Source organism: Austrofundulus limnaeus, unplaced genomic scaffold (assembly GCF_001266775.1).
Source record: "Austrofundulus limnaeus strain Quisiro unplaced genomic scaffold, Austrofundulus_limnaeus-1.0 Scaffold4, whole genome shotgun sequence".
NCBI classification, from domain to species: domain Eukaryota; kingdom Metazoa; phylum Chordata; class Actinopteri; order Cyprinodontiformes; family Rivulidae; genus Austrofundulus; species Austrofundulus limnaeus.
The window spans coordinates 2010350-2024290 of NW_013952406.1; the positions used below are offsets into that span (position 1 = coordinate 2010350).

General features: G+C 39.8%; 1 protein-coding gene across 5 annotated transcripts in view; it reads right to left on the minus strand.

Moving 5' to 3' along the window:
- znf385c (zinc finger protein 385C) overlaps positions 1-13941 on the minus strand; it is a 190109-nt gene that overhangs the window by 7413 nt on the left and 168755 nt on the right. For all 5 annotated transcript variants that reach the window (XM_014023061.1, XM_014023054.1, XM_014023037.1 and 2 more), the window contains 2 exons: positions 3508-3885; positions 3179-3366 (listed from right to left, as the gene is read on the minus strand). In XM_014023061.1, the coding sequence (XP_013878515.1) occupies positions 3179-3366; positions 3508-3885 (566 nt within the window). The remainder of the gene's footprint in view (positions 1-3178; positions 3367-3507; positions 3886-13941) is intronic.

Genomic DNA, 13941 nt, shown 5'->3' on the forward strand with positions numbered 1-13941 from the left:
AATATATACTGTTGTGTCTACATGTCATTAACTAAATATGCACTACAACAAGCTCAAAGTTTGTTCAGAATCAGCTTCTTATCACTGGTAACAACGCAGCTTTCCTCTCACTCATTCCCGTAGCTTCACAGTGCTTTAAACAGAGTGGACGCTGAGCTTCCACAGAGTTCAATAGCGATGCAAAGACTGCAGCAAAACGAGCGCAGTCATTGGATAAATGCTGGGCTTTGTCCCGACCATTGGACGCTGAGCGTCTTTGGGGGTCTATGGGGCAGTGGGCTGGCCTTGGCTTGCCTGGGAAAATTTTGTAAAAAATCTACTCAAAACTCTGCATTTTCCAGTCATTTGAAGAGAATTTTATAAAACTCTTGGAATTAATAAAACAAGATAAAATCAGCATTTTATGAAGGTGAAAACCAGACTTTAACCTGAACTTTATCTGATATCATAACTGAAACTTCCATTATCTTTATTTTATTTTCTACTTTCTATAGACTAAATCAACTATACTCTGATAAAAAGGTATAAAAATGTATTTTTCAGCAAATTCAAGAGGGACTTGGATACGACGTGTGATCGTTGTGGACGGTCTTCTGCTGTACTTTTGCATACATTCTGGTCCTGTCCAAAGCTACATGGATGCTGGCGGGGCATCTTTGACGCCTTTTCGGGACTATTTGGATGGGCTGTTCGTCCGTCGCAGTTCGTCTCTCTCTTTGGGGTGGCTCCAGCGAAGGCTTCTTTCGGTGAACATCGGAGGACGGTGTTGGCTTTCTGCTCTCTGCTGGCTAGGGGACTTGTTCTTCCTCGATGGAGGGATCCATATCCTCCAGTGTGTGTGGTCGTTGGTTGGGAAAGGTTGTGTCTTGCATTCATTTGGAGAGGATTGGATGTACTGTTGGGGGATCTGTGGACAGGTTTTTTTGACATTTGGCGGCCATTTGTATCTTGTGTGGAAGGAATTTCGGCAGATGATTCTGTGTAAAGGTTGAATATTGTTTCATTATACACAAACCTGTTCATTGTATCACTTGTATGAATACAAGATTGATTTTTGTTGTTTCAGTGGATCCCGTGTGGGAGGGGAGGGGTGGGAGAGATTTTGGGTGTGTGTGTTTTGTTTTGTGTTTTTTTAAGTCTGTTCTTTTTGTGGTTTGTTAAAAAAATTAATAAAAAGAACTTGCTCAAAAAATGTATTTTTCATGCCCCATTTTTGGTGCCTCTTAGTTGGAAGGTGCCTTTTGCATATGTCTACACTGCCTATGCCACGGGCCGGCCCTGTCATGTAATGTTGCAAAATGTAACACAATCTATTAGCTCTTGAAGTTTGTGATGTGAATGACTCTCAGTTATAGCCTCACTAAATATGACCCTATTATTTGCATGACTGAATGAGCTACAGCTAATTTTTTGTGCTTGCTAAGGTTGCTTAAATTTGGCCACCATTTTGAAACTTTTTCTGGKGTTTCACTACATCCAGTGGTTCATGAGATATTTTGCTAACAGACAGACAAATGGCAGTGAGCATCATTAAAAGCGGAGAAATTACTTCCCTAACCTGGTTCGATGCTGATGTCTACAGAAGAAACAYGGAAGCCATTATGGTTTGCAATAACGAGCGGCGAATAAACGCCTGCTCACTGAGCACTTTGTATTCGATGATATCAGCTGAAAAATAGCAGCTTAAATGTACCTTGCACTCACGGCTTCGGCGTCATTCGTGTGGCTGTAAATGAAACTGTGGCTTATAATTAGGCTCACACATCCTTCATCAACCTAATGTTATATTTATCTTTTTAGACTAAGTGCGGTCTTTAAAAATCCATCACTCAAATTTATCCCTTCGGCATCCATCACGCCGGTAATTTTAATACAGCAGATTGCAGTTCAGTCGTGATTTAATATGTTAGCATGAAACTCCTGGTGTCTGAGGTAATTGATAACTATCTGTGAGCAGCTTTGTTTTCTGATTAATTCTGCAGCCGCATCATCTCTCTCYGTGCAGCTGAGGAAATTGCGAGCAACGTTTCTCCTCCGCTGCCTGGTGTGATTGGGCTGGAGTGCTTTTCCCTGCAGAGTCAGCATCACTTCTGTGACTTCTCGAACAAATCCTGAACAGGTACAGTAAGCAACAATCTCACTTCCCTGAGCCTCTACAACCGCAATTCCAGTGATGTTGGGAGGTTGCGTAAAACATAAATGAAAACAGAATACGATAATTTGCCAATTCTTTTCAACCTATATTCAGCTGAACACACCAAAAAGTCAAGATATTTAATGTTCAAATAAATAAACTTTTTCCCTTTTTTTTTTCAAATATTCACTTTTTAAATTTGACGCCTGCAACATGCTCCAAAAAACACTGAGACATGGTCAACAAAAGAAAGGGATGAATGCTCAAACCTGTTTGGAGAAATCCACAGGTAAATTGGAAATGATTGAGTAAAAAAGAGAGCATCCTCGAAAGGCATTCACAAGCAAGCATGGGGCGAGGTTCACCACTTCGTGAACAAAGTTCAACGCACAACTGTAAGAAATTTAGGGATTTAATCATTTACAGTCCAAACGATCATCCATAGATTCAGAGAATCTGGAGGCTTATTTCAGCAAGACGATGTCAAGACACATTCTGCACGTGTTCCAACAGCGTGGCTTCGTAGTGAAGGACTGTGGGTACTAGACTGGCTGATCTGCAGTTCAGACCTGTCTCCTATCAAAAATGTGTGGAGCATTATGAAGGACAAAATACAGCAACGGAGACCCCGGATTGTTGAGCAACTGAAGTTGTTCATCAAGCAAAAATGGAAAGAATTCCACCTACAAAGCGTYAATAATTAGTGTCCTCAGTTTCCAAACTCTTATTGAATGTTGTTAAAAGGAGAGCTGATGGAACCCAGTGGTAACAATTCCAGCTTTTTTTAGAATGTTTTGCAGCATCAAGTTCAAAGTGAGCGAATTAAAAAAACAATAAAGTTTATCTGTTTGAACATTAAATATTTTGTCTTTGTAATGTATTCAAATTAATATAACTGAAAATGATTTGTAAATCATCATATTCTGTTTTTATTTATGTTTTACACATTGTCCCAACTTCACAGGAATTGATGTAATTTCCTTCCAAAAAGCCATAGTCAGCATGTTTTACTAGAGATATTTAAGCATAAACGTTTTATTTTACCTGGCTTAGTTGGGTCTCAGAGTTCACAAAGATCTCACACGCTTCACATTGGAAGTTCTTGCTGGGCACGCCGACGCTGCCTTTGCTGCCGAGCCGCTTGCTCTTGCAGCYGGCTCGAGCTGCCACCACTTTCCCCCTGCGTCGAGGCAGAACGACGTGACCTTCCAGCATCAGTTTGTGCTTCGTACCTGGAACAGCGAGCAGAGACTTGACAGCTTCTATTTTCTGTAAAAGTAATAGCTCTGAGGCCCAAAAAAATCCCCGTCAAATGTAAAAAGCTTTTGAAAACATCCTGCTTCAAAAGAAAACGTGTCAGGTCATGCTCTTACCGCTGTTGTGCGCATCCAGCTGGGAGACGGAGTTGACTGTGACTTTGCAAACAGGACAATGAAGGTGAGCTTTGCTCTTTTTGGCCTCTTTGTTGTCATCTGTGCGCGGCTCTCCATCCGTGACGGACGAGTCCGCGACACCGCCGGACTCGATGCTCAGACTCACAACCTTTGTGACCTCTGTGACCTCTACCACCTCCGGGGCGCCGCTGTCGGACGCCGTCTCAGAGAGCTGCAAGGATGGAGATATCTGAGGAGGGGAAAGGGTGACCGTGTCCACAGAGGAGACCTCGGACATGGGTGTCAACATGAGCGAGCTCCTGGGACTCTSGTCGAGTTTCCCTTCTAGGATGGCTGGTTCTGGATCAGACTGAAGACCTGCACAAAAGAGAAGAATGTTAGCAAACAGTGCCTTTCTTAATAAACAGGGGCGGAGCTAGACTTTTTTGCAAGGGGTGGCCATGTTGGGTTTTTTAGAGGTGCTGTGGCTGCCCGATCTGTTCTGGTAGCACGATCCGTACTGTTAGCTCTTTTACGCATGCACTAAATGTTAGACTTCTGGAATGTGCTCGATTTAGTAAAAAAACAAAAAAAGAAGAAGAAGAAAAGAATTATTTCTATACTTAATTATAAAGGTGTGTTACATTATATTTTGAAAACAGTTTTAATATTGTATACATAAGTATATATTTACGATGCGTACCTATTTATTTATAATAACTTACAAACTATTTTCTAGACAATCGTGTTATAACGCATCTTATCTTCATTTTATTTTGTTCCTGGAATAAAAATACACAGCTGTTGCAAACAATGCCTTTACTATGAAACATTGCTGGTGATGAAAGACTGAAATCCAATGAATTCTGTCATCAGTCTAGCGAAATGCTACATGCTAAAAACAATGCTTTCAGGACAGTACGGATCAGGYAGCCACATGCGCATACACAAATAAAGAAAACTACTCTGGATCTGAATATTCAAGATGGCTATAACTCAGCTATTTTTAGACATATAAAGCTGAAATTTGCTGTGGTTGGAGCTGCAATCACCACCATAATAGTACAGTTACATCATGAATTTACCTGCCAAYGTTTCACAAAGAACTCTTCTAGTAACTTCATTCTATTGCTTTGTTAAAGTGCCTGTCACATCAAATTTTTGTAATAAATGTGAATGTATTTTTGGAAAAAAAACATTGTCAACATACTGTAAAAAAGATTTCATGTCGCCAAGATGAGCAGCTGTTGAGATATTTGCGTGTGAAGTAACAGGAAGTGATGTCAAAGGGTAATGTCTGAATGTTAAGAGTGTTGCTAAAATGGCTAACAGCCCAGACTGTAGAGAAGAATCTGTTTCTTTAGATTATTTTAATCACCATCTTAGAGAGATGAGGAAGAGTCATAGTTCAAATAATATTGTTTCAATAAACGAAAACCAGGAAGATTTCTTTCTCAAAGTGTTCCCCTTTGATGTCACTTCCTGTTTCAATTTAATTGAGCCAAATTCAAAAGAAATGCGCCAATTTTGTGACATAACGGGTAAAATCATGTGTATTATGCCAAGTTTCTTAAATACAAATATATTTTCTTTGACTTTTARTATTTCATGGATATGCATGTCACAGGAACTTTAAAGAATAGCTATGTTACCCAATTTATATAAACTGACTCTTAAACCCAGAATCATTGCCCATCTTTAAATGTGATTCCCACCCAACTTGTCAATCATTTGCTCTTGCTCCGCCCCTAATAATAAAACTCCTTGTTGTCAGCTACCACAACCCCACACAGACTAAAACTATAAGCCATTTAATATTTGAGAGTATTTTTTTATTTAGTAAAACATGGAAGTTATGTTAAGAGTTAACAGCAGCTGAATTTTATCTTAGTGACATTTGCATTTGCTTCAGGAAAATATTTGCCCTTCCTCCCTTCCCTCTCTTTCACACTCACTCTTCAAATATCAAGTGGACCTGGAGTCTCGGTCAATACAAACAAACCCATCGACTTTCGGGTCCCACCGATAAGTYACTGGAGCTCCATTACACCCCTGTCCCCCCTCACCCCGATGGTCTCCCATGGGAGTCGCACACACTTCACCCCTGAGCTCTGTGCGCTGCACTCGCTGAATATCTCCACTTCATTTACCGGGCCTTCTCGACTCACAGAGGCAGCCCACCTCGGTGCAGCCGCTGCTCTATTGATTTTCCTTTACGTCTCAGAGTAAATTCATCATTAGAGATAAGGCTCTTCCTTTCTCATTCCTGCTTGGGTAAAAGAAACTATACAGGTGCAAGATTAGGCAGACCCCTCACTGCAATGAGAGTGACCCCTGAGGGAGCTGAGCTCTTTTTTTTTGTGTGTGTGTGTGTGTGTGTGTGTGTGTGTGTGTGTGTGTGTGTGTGTGTGTGTGTGTGTGTGTGTGTTAGACCCTAACACACTGTGTTAGGGTATCCTGAGAGATTATAAAAAAACAAGTCCACCTGAGAGGTTTCCAGTGATACTGATCAGTGGGTTTGCAGAGGAAAACATGGAGGTTAGTGAGAATCAAAGCACTCAGATATTCAATGRCTGAGATCAAAAGGGAATTCATTTAGACATTATTATAAAATATCCCCGCTGAGGTTCTGTTTGAGCTAAAACATACCTTTTTATATTCTGTTCAAACAATACCTTTAATGAAAAAGTTCAGCAGTGAGTTCCGTTAAGAAAGAACGAAACAATTTGCATAAAAATCTGGCAAGGCACACTTTTTTGTGGCCTTAATTTGACTGGTTTGTGATGGACAGGATGTTTCCTCATTAATAACATGGTTTTGATAAATCCTGTGATCCTTCCTGCAGCTCAAATGTCTACATTAGGGGTCCCCAAATGGCAAAATATCGACTCAGATTAGTCATTAAGTTTATAAAATACATGTTTTCTGTAGTTTTTGCCAGTGAAAACCTTTATACAGACTTTGGAGATTTTTAAATGAAGCTAACCAATCTATATGACTGCCGAAACTGCCAGAGCAACAACGGGCAGCATTTTGGCAGCTGGTCCTCTGTGGAGCAGAACTAGACACCAGCAAACAAGGGGGCGTCTGGATAAATGTTGAGCAGATAATCTGCAGTTTTCATTATTGTGAAAAGAATTGAATTTATGCTTTCAGCAGTCCAGTCAGTTCATAAGAGCTTGCTTGTCAACAGATTGATCTGCTGAGAGCTTCAACCACATACCAATAGCGGACTATGAGCGGCCTCATTACAGACTCCACGTTCAGACAGTGAGCACTTGATTTAAGAGGCAGGCACTGATCCGAGGCAGCCTCGGAACATAAACAAATTCCCCAGGGAAACATACTTGCTTTAAATCATCATTACTGTGGTGGCAGACAGAGTCCCCGCAAAAGATGACTTCAACAGCGGAGTCAATCAAAGCCGAGGGTGATTGATGCTTGTCGTGATTCATGGTGGCTCTGGGTCTCCTGGCGCCGGCTCAGCGCTCTCTCACATTCGGGGATCATTGTCCTTTGGTAGTCTGAGGCATGGTTTATAACAATCGATCTGTCTCTTTGTGCGACTGGTATTTTCAGGTCTGCTCGTCTTGTTCCTGTCTGAACGACTCGTAATGTCCGAGACGACAGAATATCTATGAAAACCACTGCATGGATTTTAATGAAAGAATAAGCGATCAACTTTTAGAGCCAACCCATTTTAAGATGGCGGCTACAGCTAACCAACCTTAGCCATTTCACAACAAATGTCTCACAAAAGGAGAATTCACAGACTAAGAATAAAAAGACTCAATTGGGGGACAGAATGGTTTAAAAGGAGACATCCTGTATTTAAATCATTCAATTAGGAACCTGTCCATCCAGCCTTACATGTTGGAGTCAGAAGCTGAGTTTCCATTGCAAATGTGTGCAAAACTTAGTCAATATTTTGTTAATGTCGAAAAAAAGTTTCGCAATTGCGGTGTTTCCATTAGGTAAGAAATGCTATTAAAGTCACGCGTGAATACATATGTTCTCGCGATAAGTCATTACAAACATGGCGGCAACRGATGTGAACACATGCTTATTGCAACCACGACACTAGCGTTCATCATCARCCATCAGAGGAGACATCGGCGTCATTTCAATGTATTCGAGCAACAAGCCCCCCCATACTTGGGAGCAGCTGTATGCGTTATTTTTGGGAAATTGTAGTCGGTGAGTTTACTACTTACTTTTACTACTTCAGTGATTTTACTACTACTTCTACTTCCTGTTGTCTTCTTCGTCGTCTTTTTCACCAGCAGAAACAGCTGGTTGTTGATCACGTGACTCCCGTGATGCGAAAAAAGTGTTTCCATTGCAGTTTTGCGAAAAACACCAATTTTGATACGGCCGAAAAACCACCTCAKCCTAGYGCAAAAACATTTTGTCAAAAAAATGAAGTTTTTTTTAATTGACTTGTTTCCGTTGAGCAAATTTATTTTCGAAATTATAATTTGTGCATTTTCATGGTCAATGGAAATGCAGCTAGTGACTGTGTCCAAACTCAGGGGCTTAGTCTTTGAAGGACTCAACCTGCCCGGTCTAGGTGGGTCGAGTCCTTGGTCGACATTAAAGACTGGAAAAAAGTGGGTGCCTTCAGCATTATTCCCACCCTTACCCTGACGTATGTCCTGTTGCCTAACAACTGTGACGATGCTAAACAGAAGCAAAAATACATCAAAATTAGCAAAAATCTGTATTACAACAGACCCCATATTTGTGAGGGGGCTCTATCTAAAAAGGGGGTGTCTGGACTAACAAAAATGCTTAGAATTCAAAAACTATTCAACATAGGAGCTTCAGATTTTTTTTGTTGTTTAGCTCTGATGAAGGGCTATCAATCGGGCCCACCAATGAGCCCCCCCCCAACCCTCCAGACCCCCACCCAAAATAATAAATCTGTTCTGGTGAGCTTTGACTTCTAGTGAATTGGTGCTTTGTGTACATGCGGCGATCACTTATGCTCATGTGGTATCAAGCAGTGCCTCAAACTGATACTTGTGTAAAAGTACAAGTACCTTATCATAAAATTACTTTGGTAAAAGTTAAAGTCTCCTCTAAGAATATTACTTGAGTAAAAGTCCTAAAATATTTGATTTATTTTGTACTTAAGTATCAAAATTAAAAGCATTGAGCAAAAGAGAGTGGTTAGATTTTCCAAAATACATTTATTGGGAGGTGACCTCTCAAAAACAAAACAAAAACAAAAACATTTTTTTAAAGGCCTACAGCTGTGATGGATTGTGTATACAGTGTCAGAATGGTAAATATTTATACTTCTCATCCAACCACAATTAAAYTCACTTTATCCAGGTGCAGTTTTTCAGGATAGTTTTTTTAAACAATAATGAGCCGGAAAAAGGAGTAACAAGTTTTTACGTCATACTTTTTTAAATAAGGTACGGAGTGGAAAGTACAGATAACTGTGTAAAAATGTAAGGAGTAGAAAGTACAGATAACTGTAAAAATGTAAGGAGTAGAAAGTACAGATAACTGTGTAAAAATGTAAGGAGTAGAAGTAAAACGTAGGCTGACAAATAATTACTCAAGTACAGATAACCAAAATTTCTACTTAAGTACAGTAAAGAAGTGTTTGTACTTAAGTTACTTTACAACTTTGGTATCTAGTTTAGATTAAGATTTAGATACAAATAATTTGATGTAATTGTGAAAATAGAGAAAACTGAACAGGTTGAAAAATATGACCCCAACAGACTAGATATCCACACAGCAACACGAGAAACTAATTCAACTTTTCTGCCTCTAAGAGACTCCAAGTACAACACAATGGCTAAAAAATGGATTGTGTATATGTCCCCTTAAAGATTACAACTTGTACAAGTAGTTAGAAATAAATCAATAAAGTAGTGGAACTGCAGCTACACCCTGTGTTTACTCCARCAACGTTAGTTCTGAGCCTGACATCCTTAAAGGAACAGTTAACTGGTGTGTTATTGGTTGCTCGGTGCAGACAACGTGAACGTTACCCTCAGACGGCCCCACCAGCCTTTAGTTTTCACGGCAGACATAATTCATTTCATACAGCGTTAATTTGGAGAGCTATTCCATTACAGTTTGGTATTGTGGTGCATGCCAGCACCGGATCGCACTGCTGCATTTCAATTTCACATTAGGCCAATCACACAATTGGGCTTATTAAAGAGTGTTCCTCTGCACAAAATTGCCTTGGAACGGCAAAATTATTCACAGCATAAAAATTAGCTGCGACTTATCTACTTTCTCTCCTCGCTGACCCTCCTCTTCAGCGCTCCGTCTTTCCTATTTGTTCCCCCTCTCCCTCRGTCTCCCTCTTTCATTTCATCTTATCTTTCATTTTCCCACTCATCATCTCCGTTCGCCTCTGCTGCTGTTTCCCCTCTTTCAGAGCCTTTGCAACGACAGAATATTAAAATTATATTTGATGAGAGTGTTATCAGGCTCTCGGTCTTTTGTCCACGTTCTCCTTTCTGAAGGAGACTCTTGGCGCTCAAGGCGAAAAAAGTGCGTGCACGTGTCCGTGTGGAGGAGAAATTGTCTCCATTCCTCTCCGACGGTACTTTTATATCCCCYCTCTGATATTCTGTCTTGCATTTGGAAATTCTGCTCAAATAGCGATCTTATTTGGGACGAGGAAGAAGCAGAATAAAGTGAGGGGAAGCTGCTCTGTTCCTGCTCCATTCTTCTGATGGATAAATAAAAAGTCTGGACATGAAAYGCTAAAGGCCAAAAATACAGTTTGCTTCTTACTCATCTTCCTTTGTCAAACATTAGATGTCTATTTGCACCACCAAAGTGAAAAAATATAACCTTTTTTTAAAAGTAGATGAGTGCTTTTGATTTCTTTCATTTCATATTTGTTTTGGCAGCCTATTAAATGAGACCACTCAACACTTTTCTGCACCCTCTACTCAACCAGCACTTTGTAGCACTCGCTTCGTGCTGCACAAACACACCAATTCTGGCTGCGTCACCGTCCTCTCGTTCTAACGTGGACGGACGAGAGCAGGAGGGAGTAATGAGGAGTCAAGGAGCTGAAATCAAGAAGAAAATGGAGTAACAAAGACGGCGGCGCGACTTCGATCGATCTAAACCCGGCCTGTTATTTACACAACACCTCACGCTCTCACACTTCTCCCACCATCTCGCTACTTTGGAGGGCTCGGATCAATCACAAGGYTGAGTGCAGTGCACACCTAGCCTCATTTATGTTACCTCCAAATATTCCATCCAGCTCAAACGAATAACAAAGCAAGTGGGTCTTAACTTCAGCCTGAAAGCCTAAAACCTTTGGGGTCGTRTRAACAACTCAAATTCAAGAAWCAYGTATGGGGTGCCATTTGTAAAGTTACACAGTCAAAAATTACCACCAATAGTTTTGTTTTATTTAGCCTTTTATAAGAAAAAAAGAACAGATTTATTTTTCAAAGTCAGTTTTTCACCATTTGATTCATACATTTATAAATGTCATAGTTTATAAACTAAATATTTAACTTACAAATTAAACATTTAGTTAACAACCTAAATATTTAACTTGTGACTTAAATATTTAGTTTTGAGCTAAATATTTAGGTTGCAACTTAAATATTTAGCTAGCAAGCTAAATATTTAGCTAGCAAGCTAAATATTTAGGTAGCTAGCTAAATATTTAAGTTTCAAGCTAAATATTTAGCTCAAAACTAAATATTTAAGTCACAAGTTAAATATTTAGTTTGTTAACTAAATATTTAATTTGTAAGTTAAATATTTAGTTTATAAACTATGACATTTATAAATGTATGAATCATATGGTGAAAAACTGACTTTGAAAAATAAATCTGTTCTTTTTTTCTTATAAAAGGCTAAATAAAACAAAAATATTGGTGGTAATTTTTGACTGTATAACTTTACAAACAGCACCCCATAAACACGATCAGTGTACAAAACATTAAAAATTCAGGCTGTTGCTTACAATTCTTAACCCCTCACAATCTTTTCAAACCAGAAGTGTTCGATCTTTGTCCACAAATGCCACTATCCTGCATGTTTAACAGGCTTCAACAATCATGATTTGAATGAATGGGTGATTAATGGGCTTCTGCAGAACGTGAAAAGTTAATCCAATCACTTAATCAGGTGAGTTGGAGCAGAGAAACGAGTAAAACATGCAGGTTAGTGACCCTCGAGGACCAGGGTTGGACACGGCTTTTCTAGACCCCCATGGTCTTGGCCCTATAGGCTACGTTCACACTGCAGGTGTTAATGCTCAATTTTTTTGGCGAGAACGTTCACATTACATTTTAAATGCGACCTCCATCGGACTCCAGTGTGAAGTCTACACAGCACCCACATGCACAGAAAAGACATGATGCCACATTCAGCTCTCCTTAACAGAGTCGGCTAAACATGCTACTAGTAGCTTATTGATTCTGAAGTTGCTGTTCATTTCAATCAGCTCTGCCTGATTAAATWAATATCTGATGCTTGTTTAGTTCAGTGTTTATATCTGAACCTGCCTCTGACCGTTTGCTCCAGTGAAACATTTTATTTTTGGAGCAAAATGCTGGAATTAAAGTGTCGAACTTTAGGATCTATATGGTTCGCGGCTCATGTTGGACGTTAAAACGTCAGATGTAATGCGACACGAGCGTTCACACTGCAGTCGCTTTGAAAAACATCAGATATGTGTCTGATTCAGTCCCACATGCTGAAAAGGCCTGGGTCGGATTATAAAAAGCCTGATTTGTCGCATTCAGGCTGTCATAAAAAACAGATATGGGTTGTTTTTGCCTGCAGTGTGAACGTGACCCCAGTCTCTTGTTGGAGGATACAAGTGGACTCTAAAAAGCTAGGACGAGCTCTCTGGAGTGCTTTAAATATTGTGTTGTTGCACTATTATATATTTTTCGGATTATACAATTATTTGTGTGTGTTTTTATTGTGTTTGATGTGAAGCACTTTGACTTTGGTTTTAAAAGGTTTTATATAAATACTTACTTAGAAATACAGTTGAAAAACTCAAGATGGTGACAAGTTTAACAGCGAGAGCTGAAATCTGTGCAGTGAAACCCAAGGATGAAGGTCTTAACTGTGATTTGTCTTACTGAAAAGTGACGGAGAAGGTTCCTCAGCTGGAGCTGAAAATCCCGATAAACTGATGAACAGCTTTGTCRTTCATCCAGTCCTGATACTTTTTTGTGTGTGCGGATCCACCGTTGGTATTATCACCCTCCTACCCTTTGCCTCCCAGCTTCGATCTCGGACACGTTTCCACGGTTGGCTTCAACCGGCGCTGCAGTTGGCAAACTCTGGGGCGAGGGTTTCAGAAATGGATTATCTGAGCAGGCCTTTGGGTCCGGTGGCTCCAATCCCACAAAAGCTGCAGAACTAAGTACTATTGAACTTTAGCTGCCAGTTTGAACCCTTTAGCTCTCTTATACTTTTAGTTTTCTGCTGCTTTCATTGACTGCAGGTGCGTCACACTGGATGTTGGCTTTAAGCAGATCTTTGAGGAGCTCAATAAATATTTTACTCTTAATCACTTAAAAAAGGTGATTGTGCTTTTATTTCAACTTTACTGGGGTTCTTTATAACTGGAACTTTGTCTTTTCATTGTTTGCAGCTGGAAAGAAATGCAGCCGCTGGTGTTSAACAGGAACAGAAATGTGTGATCGTATAACACCAGTGCTGGCCTCGCTCCATCTGCTTTTTCTTTCTGGCAAGGATGCTTCTTGGATTTGAACACTTGTTTTTTTAAAAATCTGACTGTTTTGGCTCCACCTAATCTAGGCAGGGTTTTTACATTTTGTTGTTTAGCAGATGCTTAACCTGAAGCAACTTACAAATTACACATTAGACACTCAAATTTAGATTAATGAGGGTTTTACTGACAAGACCAGGGTTGTAGCACAGGTATATGCCGTATAACCWTCTTTTGGATTTGCGTATCACCACTTAAAATAAGCAGAAATACATATCAAGCTGCAGTTTAGCGCATATTCTTAAAAAAACTGGTGGTGTGGCAATATTCTAACTGTGCATGGACGGGCTCAGTTCAATGCCTCAACTCTGTCGAGTATAAAACTAGCTTAAGGTCCTGTCCCACTATGTCACCTTATGAAATGTTTTTTCCCCTTAAATGACTAATAAAAGTTAGATATTTGATCAATTTGTTAGCATTACAATATGTACATGCCTAAAAGAATCTCCCCATTGATTATTTTAATTCCATCTTCAACGTAGATGTCTCCAAACTTTTCATAAGATGGCATAGGTTGTCTAAAACAGTGGTTCCAAAACTTTTTATCTTCTGACCCACAAAAAAATCCATGGCTAAAACTTGTGACCCCAAATATTACTGGTCTGAGTACACGAACTTCGTTAATAACCCTAAAAACACAGGCTTTTTGACAATCTAAACAGCTTGTACACAAA